The sequence below is a fragment of the Ipomoea nil genome, unplaced genomic scaffold, assembly GCF_001879475.1.
Source record: "Ipomoea nil cultivar Tokyo-kokei standard unplaced genomic scaffold, Asagao_1.1 scaffold2845, whole genome shotgun sequence".
Taxonomy (NCBI): Eukaryota; Viridiplantae; Streptophyta; class Magnoliopsida; order Solanales; family Convolvulaceae; genus Ipomoea; species Ipomoea nil.
The window spans coordinates 6331382-6342033 of NW_017619273.1; the positions used below are offsets into that span (position 1 = coordinate 6331382).

Consider the following 10652-nt stretch of genomic DNA (forward strand, 5'->3'; position numbering starts at 1 on the left):
CCAGTTTTCAAAATTTATAAATACTTATAAATACTTGGTACAACTATTGATGTGTGTGGGTGGGGTAGATAGACGACAAACCACAACGGCTTCCTTGTATTCTTCGATTCTTCTTTAATCTTTACGATTGCCACCCGTTCACCAGAGAGGCTCCGTCCGATAAACATCGTTTTTGTTATCTATTCTTTTATTTTTTCTTATTTAAAGAATAATTTTTTGTTCTGCGCCGTTCGTGTGTTCCGAGGTTTGCCCACTCTTCCGGTTCTCTCAACTATTGAATTGCGGGTTTGGTTTCGATTCTGACAGTGGGTCGATTTGGGTTTGATCTGTGAAATTGAGGGAGAGTTTACATAGTAGAGAGAGACTGAGATGTGGAGTATTACTAGATTTTGGGAGAAAGCAAACATGGTGGGAGAAGGGGGATCTGGGTATTGCTCTAAGAAGAAGGACGATTTGTGTAGTGAGGTAAATTTTCTTTCTTTCCTCTTCAAATTGCTTAATTCTTGTTAATTATAGTGTTTGCAGTTGTCTATGTAGAAGGAATGTGAGAAGAATTCCAAGTTTCAATTTCTTAGTTTTTAGATCTTTTTGTCTTGCTGGGTATTAGTTGTTCTTGGGGTTTTAATCTTAAATAGAAGTTCATGTAGTTTTAGGTTTGAATCTTGGTACAATTAACAACAGATTTATTTGTTAAAGATTCTAATTTCTGTTTACATTTAGGAAAGGGGCTTATTGCCTTAGGTTAATTGTTCTTGAGATAACAAGGTTTAATGAGTAATTAAGGTAATTTTCTTAGCAAGCATGGGTTCATTCTATGATCCTGTTAGCCACAACTCCATAGTTTAAGCATCCTTCTCTGCAGAACTATTTGATCAACCTTAGAAGATGATGAGAATATCGTTATTTGGGGGTCTGTATGTAAATCATTAATGTCGGTATGGATGGATTGGATGCATAAACTGAACAAATTCTCTCCGCTCTTTGAGAATCAAAATTGCGGGAGAAGCAGTCAGTTGTTTCCCGAGTTTGTGTGTTCATTTCCCGGAAAGTGTTCTTAGATGTATGTATATGTTTGTTTGTTTCTTGAATCCTAGTTGAGAACTTGGGATTGAGACATGGCTTTTGTTGTTCTGTTGTTATTCTTGATTAAATTTTAATGTTGTCATTGTTATCTCTGCAGTATACAGGTCGAGGATTAAGCATGTCAAGAATCAAGTGTATTCTGCGAGGCTTGGACTTGAAAACATACATCTTCCTTTTCGTTATGGTACCGATTAGTTTATTTGGTATATATGTCCACGGGCAGAAAATAACATATTTTCTGAGGCCGTTATGGGAAAAGCCGCCAAAGCCCTTCCACGAAATCCCGCATTATTATCACGAGGATGTGCCTATGGAGAATCTCTGCAAACTTCACGGCTGGGGAATCCGGGAGTACCCGAGGCGTGTCTTTGATGCGGTGTTGTTCAATAACGAGGTGGACATTCTTACGATAAGATGGAAGGAGCTGCACCCGTATGTGACGGAGTTTGTTTTACTCGAATCGAATTCGACTTTCACCGGACTGCCAAAGCCCCTACATTTCGCTAAAAACCGGGAGAAGTTCGATTTCGTCGAGCCACGGTTAACTTACGGGCAAGTTCCGGGCCGGTTTAGGAAGGGCGAAAATCCGTTCGTGGAAGAGGCTTATCAACGGTTAGCGTTGGACTATCTTCTCAAACAGGCCGGGATCCAGGATGATGACTTATTGCTGATGTCGGATGTCGATGAGATTCCTAGTAGACACACTATGAATCTCTTGAGGTGGTGCGATGACATACCTCCCGTCCTGCATCTCCGGTTGAAGAACTATCTCTATTCCTTCGAGTTCCTCGTCGATAACAATAGCTGGAGAGCTTCGGTCCACCGATATCAATCCGGGAAGACGAGGTACGCTCATTATCGACAGTCGGATGACATCTTGGCGGATGCCGGGTGGCACTGTAGCTTCTGCTTCCGCCAAATCAACGAATTCATCTTCAAGATGAAAGCTTACAGCCATTTCGACAGAGTGAGATTCTCTCACTTCCTCAACCCGAAACGAATCCAGAGAGTAATATGCAAAGGGGCCGACCTGTTCGATATGCTCCCCGAGGAGTACACATTCCGGGAAATCATCGGGAAAATGGGACCCATACCCCATTCATACTCCGCCGTTCATCTCCCATCCTACCTCCTCGAGAACGCCCACAAGTATAAATTCCTATTGCCCGGGAACTGTATGAGAGAAAACAACGTATCCGAAAGCTGAGCCCAAAGCTTTATCCCGTCAAGTTCATAGGTGCAGCAGCTCGCACTGCTACTAGCGAAGCATTATTTTGCGTGGACATCTCTGCCCCCGAATCTACCGACTGCAACCTCATTCCATGGACGATACAAAAACGCTTTGGCGGGTTCTTGGAAGCGAAAATTTTGTACACAATTTGTAAGAGGGATGACCATTACAGAGTGTTATGATGTTCATTTGCTGTGGCCATATATACAGATTATGGCTCTTGGGGGAACTATATATATCACTTGTGTGACAACTTTTGGTTGGTTTGAATCTGTTTTCTGGTGTTCATTCAACTGGATGATTAGGCTATTATTATTATTATGTAGTAATTTGATCACCATTTTTATGCCCTTCCCAATTTTTATCTACTTTTTTCTTCAAGATTAGTGTTTGGGTTTCCTTTTGTAAGTGATAATAACACTAGGTAATGTTTTTTGCACCAATTTTTTCACGGTTAAATATAATATTATAAGACAGTTTGTTTTAATGTATAGTTTTTGTCTAGTTTTAACTTCTACTTTTTTCCTTTATGTTTTACTCTTAACACATTTTAATTTAATTGATAAAAATTGGAAAATTTTTTTTTTCTTTCTTTCATTTAAAAAATAATTTTAAAATGGGATAAGAATTTTATTCTCCAAAACAATACACAATTATCATTATTTCCTCAAATAATAAGTGGAGGACAGCGTGAATGGGGGATTTGACTCAACTTGTTAAAGTTTAAAATTTAATGTTCGTTATGTATTAAGTCAAAATAATACGTTGAACTTAATCATTAAACAGGAGACTATCAACAAGAGGATTGGGTTCCTATGGATTGCCATTTCTAATTGTCTACGTTGGTTGTTGATTCTCTTCAATCCAATGTTTTTAAAAGGTGGCCCTCGTATTCTCTCAAATATGATCTCTACTCCCTACATTTCTAATTGTCTAAGTTGGTTGTTGATCTTACCCATGGGGTAAAATTAAATGAAAACAGGTCCACCCAATGTTGCAAAAATCGCGTCTAGGTGCTAGGCGGCCCCCGGCTGCCGCGAGGAAGGCTGGAATCGACCTCCTCCGCGACCGGTGGCCACCTAAATTGTCTAGCTGGTCGGTTCGGCCGATTATTTTTTATTTTTTATTTTTTTTAGGTTTAGGGTTTAAAACTTTGTCGAGGCATAACTTTTGAATCGGTTGTCTGTTTTGGACAATTTTTTTGCCCCACTAATTTCTCAAAAAAATGCTTCTTTAGCTCTTAATTTTTTTTTTAAATGTATTTAGAGGGTTTAAACAATCTTTTGAACAATTTTATAACTACTTATGTAAATAGTTTGTAAGAAATAACTATGTGAACCTTATGTTTTATACGTGAATTTTGATAATTTTTAATTTTTAATTTTTTTTTTTAAAAAAGTTAAAAATAAAAAAAATAAAAAATCGGCGCCTAGGGGGCGCCTAACGTGTTTTGCAACATTGGGTCCACCTATAAAAAGTGAGGATTGATTTCAGTCGTTCACTGGGGTTCACAATGATTGAGGGTTTTATTAAAAGTACCACTCGAGACTTAGCGTAATTGGTTCGTCGTGTGACTTAAATGTCATATGTATGGAAAAAAGGCTTAAGGATGCATCATATCCCATTGGAAGCATGATGGGAAAAAGGTCCAAGGATGCTTGAAAGTCTAGATTGGATCACTTGTGCGCACGTGAAGGCCTCGTGATTTACCTCTCTAGCGGCGGGATCCGATGGACTTAGAATTAGTTCGGTGAAATTAAGATCATCTCAATTATATATATATATATATATATATATATATATATATATATATGTAAGAAATATTTTATTAATCTATATTTCAGTAAGTGAGAATATAATAGTATGCAACTATGTCTACAAATTACAGTGAGGGATGGAGATCTATATATAGTTAAAAGATATAACCCTAGAAAATTAAATCTCTATAAAAGAGGTAATTGAGCCCATATGGACCTGGCCTCAAGTTATATTGGAGTAGTTATGTTGTGCATCCGTATGCACCATGGATGCAAAAATGACGTCGTTTTATTAAAAACGCGCGTCTTCCCTTAAAAAAAAAATTCAGGTTCGATTCCCAGCAACAACATTATGTTGTTCACTCATTCTGGAATTTTAGTTCATTGATTTTGGAATTATAGTTCATCGATTCTGGAATTGTAGTTCATCGATTTTGAAATTTTAGTTCATAGATTCTGGAATTTTAGTTCATTCATTCTGGAATTTTTAGTTCATAGATTAGATTCTGGAATTATAGTTCATCGATTATGGAATTATAGTTCATCGATTATGAAATTATAGTTCATCGATTATGAAATTTTAGTTCATATATTGTTGCTGGGAATCAAACCTGATTTTTTTTTTTAAAGGGGAGACACGCATTTTTAATAAAACGACGTCGTTTTTGCATCCGTATGCACCATGCATGGTGCATACGGATGCACATCATAATTTTCCGTTATATTGGGTTCTTAACATAATCAACATTATGTTACCTAGCCAAAAGACCTCTTACTTGTATAGTGGATGATAGAATTGAGTTGTTTGATTTTATCCCTCGTTATGTCGGTGAACTCTTATGTAACAACTCTGATTATAATTAAATTTGGTTTTCTTGTTGGTTTAATTTAAAAAAAAAAAAACATAATCAACATTATATTTTAATTTATAATGTAGAGTAAATTTCATTAAACGTCCTTTATTTGAGTTTGGGACTTTGAGGCACTAACCTCACTATTAGCTTTGGTCCTCAACTTACTAGCTTACCATAACAAGTCCTCCAACTTTTCTGAAGCTACCACCAAGGCACCAATAGTCCTTTGAGTTTGAGCAACTTACTCTATTAGCTGGCTTTGGACTTTAAAGAAGTTGGAGTATTTATTGTAATAGGCTTTTAAGTTTATGATCAAAGTTAATAATGCCTCAGACTCATATGACCTTTAGTTGAATTTACTCTATAATGTATTTTGTATTCAAATTATTTTGTATAATTAATAATATATATTCTAATAATTTATAATAAAAATATTAGATTTACTTCAATTATTTTCTACTCTATTTACCTTGTTTTCAAACTCCTCCATCATGCACATCCAAAAGGAATAGACCCTATCTTGGGCATCACATGGCAGATGCTGGTATGTTGATATTGATAACCAGATTCCTCCCACAAGTGGCAATTTCAATTCATTGGGAATCCAATAAAAGCAATTTGATTATGTGTTTATTTTATCACCATTAATAATATAGTGCAGAATAATTTTGTGCAAGAATCAACCTGTCTTTCTTATCATTTTGGAATCGAATTGCAACCCTATAAATTCACCAAAAACCAAACTCAAATTTTCACCAACACAACAAAACCCAAACATCTATCTATCTTTTCACTTCCATCAAACCAAGAAAAAAAATGGTTCTCCAAAGTGACATGAGTTACCCTGCTGTTGGCTACAAGCACCAACACAACTACTCTCATGAAGAGGAAGATTACTATTCCCAAAACAACTACAACTACTCAAGCATGCAAATGATGAGGCCAAAACCTAACCCTAACCCTAGCCATAATACCAACTACATGCTTTCTTCCCCTCAGCCGTCCCAGTGCCACGTCGCCATGGCACCGGGTGGTGGCTACTCTGGCGGCCACTTTGACCTCCACAACAAAGACAAGTATCACGGAGGCAGGGACAAGTTCTACGAAGAATTCAGCGTCAAGGAGAAGTACGAGAAGTACCAGGACGGCTATGGTGGCCACTATGACCACCATAACAAAGACAAGTACTACGAAACCAAGGAGAAGTTCAACGAGGGCTTCAAGACGGAGAAGCACCAGGATGGCGGCTATGGTCACTACGACAACAAGGAGAGGTTCAACGAGGGTTTCAAACTCAAGGAAAGGTACCAAGATGGCTATGGCGGTTACGAAAGCCATGACAAAGATGTCTATGGGCATAAGTTCAATGAAGGCAAGTATAGAGATGGGTATGGGCATAATAAGTTCTCTATGGATAAGATGATGAGTGGTGGCTATGGAACTGAAACTCACATTGTTACTCCCCCCCATATGCGTCGTCCCATGGCCTATGATCATCATGAGAAGATGATGGACAGCTGGGAACTCAAGGGTCTCGACGATTGAACTCTTTTCCAACCCTAAAATCTTTCAGACGCATCAGAGAAGTGAAGTGAAACTCACTATACATATATATATGTTATATGTACAATAAATTCCTATCTTAAAATAATTTCCCAAATGTCTACTGAAAGCCTAATCACTCTGGCCTGTTATTTACTCTTTCATAACAAAATTATAAGAAAACTACTTTGTGTATGTTTGGTTAGATTTACTATATTTGTTTATGTGTGCACACGTACACATATACCCAAGTGCATTCTAAGTTTTTTTTTTTTTTTTTTTTTTTTTTTTTTTTTTTTTTTTGAAAACCAAAGGGAACAAACTTCATTAAATCAAATGTTCAATACATTGCGGAGTAGAATTGAAATAAGTAAGAGGACCAGAATACGAACGAGCAGCCCTAGCTAAGGTATGGGCGACTATGTTCAGTGATCGAGGCACAAAACAAAGAGACATAGAATCAAAGTCTCGTTGAATTTCCCGGCACTTGTTCAAAATACAACCCGTGTAAGTAAAGTCCGGCAAAGAGCTCTTAAAGAAATTGCATACCGTCTGGCAATCCGAAAACACTATAACCTTTGTAAGATTCAAATCCTTAGCCCACAACAAAGCTTCCTTAATCGCCATAGATTCCGCGAGGTGAGCATCATCTAGACAGTTCATAGGGCCATGGCCCGCTCCAAAAAACACCCCGTTTGAATATTTAATAAAAATTCCATAGCTAGCCTCATGACTTTCTGGGAAAACAGCGGCATCTACGAAGATATGCAAACTATCAATAGACAAGCCTTGATCCGTATGCTCGGAGGGTTGTCCGTCAACACCACCAACCTCGAATTCCGCCATCTGAGCCCACTCATGTAGAAGCCGAGCAACTTTAGCATGCACTTGCGCTGGCTGCCGAACCTTACGACTCCAAACTACCGCATTTCTCCCTTGCCAGATACTCCACCAGATAGCAATACATTTCAGCGTAACGGAAGTGTCAGGATTGGATAAGCAACCTATAAACCAGGCGGCAAAATCTTCAGAAAGATCCGGCAAGGTGACTGCTAAGTTCTGCCAGAGTGGGATGGTCTCGGAACATTTACATAATATGTGATGCAGCGTTTCCGGTGATTGTCTACATAACGGGCATATCACTTCAATCTTCACTCCTCTACTCTGCAGGGCAACCAACGTAGGAATAACTCCCTGGAGACAGCGCCACAGGAAGTTTTTCACGCAAGGTGGTACCTTCGCACGCCAAATATTCTTCCAACATGGATGAATCAAATTACTAGAACCAATCTGATCGGCAAGGAGTTTATAGCCAAGCTTCACTGAATACTGGCCTCTCAAATCTCCCTGCCAGCTCCACATATCCTCGAACTGAGTAGCAATCGGTATTTTAAGAATAAGAGCTGCATCTCTCGGACAAAAAACTGAGTTGACAAGCTGAGAATTCCATTCATTGGAGTCAGAGTCAATTAATGCACTGACTTTCATGTGTTGATCATTGTTATTGGCCGGCGTTTCAACATAAGGATTCTGCGCATTTGGCAGCCAAGGCTGCTTCCAAACACTAGTTTCCAGTCCATTTCCAATCCGACGAACACATCCTCGTTTAAGAACTTCCTGGCCAGCCAACACACTCCTCCAACTATACGACTGGTTTGCACCAATCTTTGCTTCCAAAAAATCAGATTGAGGATAATAACGGGCTTTGATTATCCTAGCTGCCAAAGAGCTTGGTTGGGTTAAAAGTCTCCATCCCTGCTTAGCCAACAGAGCCAAGTTAAATTTGCTTAACCCCTTAAAACCCAAACCACCCTGTACTTTTGGGTAGCACATTTTATTCCATGCTAGCCACCTTATCCCTCCGCCATTATTATTATTAGATACCCACCAGAATTTATTCATAAGACGTTCAAGACGTTCACAAAAAGTGCTCGGGAGTAGATACATGCTCATTGTATAAGTTGGCAGGGCTTGAGCAACAGTCTTTAGCAGAATCTCTTTCCCAGCTCTTGAAAGAACCTTTTTATTCCAAGCATTTAGACGTTGCAGGACTTTGGACTCAATGTAGCTGAAAACCTCCTTTTTATTCCTCCCTACTCCCATTGGTAAGCCAAGATACCTACCAATATTATTTACTTGTGCCACATTGAATACTCCAGCAACTGCAATCCTCGAGAGATCATTAGTGTTGCGGCTAAATAGAATGCAAGATTTATTAAAATTAACCGCTTGTCCCGACATGCGTTCATAGCTTACTAGGCACTCCTTTACATTCACCGCCTCTTGCATAGTTGCTTTAAAGAATAGCAAGCTGTCATCGGCAAAGAAGAGGTGTGAGATTCCCGGGGCTCCTCTAGCAACAATACATGGTGTAATCATCCGTTTATCCACTGATTCTGATAGCAAATGGGAGAGAGCTTCAGCACATAAAATAAAAAGATATGGTGACAACGGGTCCCCCTGACGTAGGCCACATGTAGGAACAATATAATCGGTGAGCATGCCATTCACATTAATTTTATACCGAGCCGTAGTCACACACCTCATAATAAGTTGAGTCCACCGATCATCAAAACCCATCCTGGACATAATTGCTTGTAAAAACTCCCATTCCATCTTGTCATATGCCTTGGCAACGTCCAATTTCAGCGCACACCACCCATCAATACCCTGCCTTTTACGATTTAGATAGTGAATAACCTCCGAAGCGATTAGAGCGTTATCCGTGATCAGGCGACCAGGTAAGAAAGCACTTTGAGATGGGGAGATTACCTTGTCAAGAACTTCCTTTAGTCGATTAGCTAGCATTTTAGACAACACCTTGTAGATGACGTTGCAAAGGGCGATTGGTCGCAAGTCCCCCATTGTTGTAGGGCTACTCTTCTTCGGGATTAGAGTAACATAAGCATCATTAAATCCAACCGGGAAATCATCTCCAGTAGTCAACAGGTTCAAGATAAAGGCTGAGATATCGGGGCCAATTTCGCTCCAGAAGTGTTGGAAAAAGGCCGGATTAAAGCCATCAGGCCCCGGTGATTTATCAGGTGACATTGAGAACAAGGCCTCACGAACATCATCAACAGTGAATGCCCGTAATAAGCAGTGATTATCCTCCTGGGAAATCTTTGCAGTAAAAGAATCTAAACTGGTCCCTAAATCAACTCCTTTAGACGTGAAAATGGACTGGAAATAACGAGCAGCTAGGGGAATTAAGTGATTTCCTTCCACCCAAAGATTTGACTCATCCTTAAGTTTAGTAATCAGATTCTTTTTTCGTCTAGCAGACGCATAGGCATGAAAGTATTTCGTATTTCTGTCTCCCCCTAACAACCAGTGTTGTTTGGCCCGTTGCCGCCAATAAGTGTTAAGTTGATCATTCAAGTTTCTAATATTAGTATCCAAGAGCCGAACTTCAGCTAGAGATGGCTCATCACGTCTGTCCCGAATCATATTAAGTCTTCCATGCAACTGTCTAATTTCCCTTTCAGTTTTCTTCGCAAAATCCCCTCCCCAAACATAGAGAGAATCTCCGCAGTAAGACAGACGAGTGGGGACAGAATCACCTGCAGTCACGTTCCAGGCATTTAGAACAATATCCTTACAACCCGCTTCAGCCAGCCATGCATTCTCAAATAAAAACCTACGGCGTTGCCTAGCTTGCCGTAGCCCATGAATCTCGACAAATATCGCAGAGTGGTCCGACCAGTCACACCAGTGGTTATGGACTGATGCATGTGGAAATAAGTCACACCAGTCAGCTCCGGCCACAGCCCGGTCCAAACGTTCCTCAACCCAGTTGGCTGTTCCTCTCCCCTTTTCCCAGGTGAATCTTCTTCCTCTCATCCCCAGGTCAAATAAACCACAGTCATCCAGTGCTTGATTAAAGGCTTCCATAAGAGCGTGAGGATGAGGGTGTAGCCCCCGCTTCTCTTCTGGTGTTAAAATGTCGTTGAAATCCCCAGCCACCAACCAAGGTAAGTTGGACTTGAGCTTAAGAGACCGTAGAAGATCCCAAGACTGTTGGCGATTAGTTCTTTTAGGGAAGCCATAGAAGCATGTTAACCTCCAAGGTTCACTGCCAGGCAACTTAACTTGAACATCAAGGTAAGTGCATTCTAAGTTTGATTTGCCAGAGTTTAATTATAACTTATCTTCTTATAACTTATTTTGAATTAAAAATAAACT

General features: G+C 39.6%; 2 protein-coding genes across 2 annotated transcripts; one reads left to right on the plus strand and one right to left on the minus strand.

Annotated features, from left to right (window-relative positions):
* Positions 1-23: 23 nt before the first annotated feature.
* Positions 24-2778, plus strand: LOC109160247. Its single transcript, XM_019308510.1, has 2 exons — positions 24-465; positions 1181-2778. Exons 1-2 carry the CDS (start codon positions 370-372, stop codon positions 2288-2290), a joined length of 1206 nt encoding a protein of 401 aa, XP_019164055.1. The 5' UTR covers positions 24-369; the 3' UTR covers positions 2291-2778.
* A 4016-nt stretch (positions 2779-6794) lies between these two features.
* LOC109159890 lies at positions 6795-10361 on the minus strand. Its single transcript, XM_019307999.1, has one exon. The coding sequence runs from the start codon at positions 10359-10361 to the stop codon at positions 6795-6797; it is 3567 nt and encodes a 1188-aa protein (XP_019163544.1).
* Between the last annotated feature and the right edge of the window lie 291 nt (positions 10362-10652).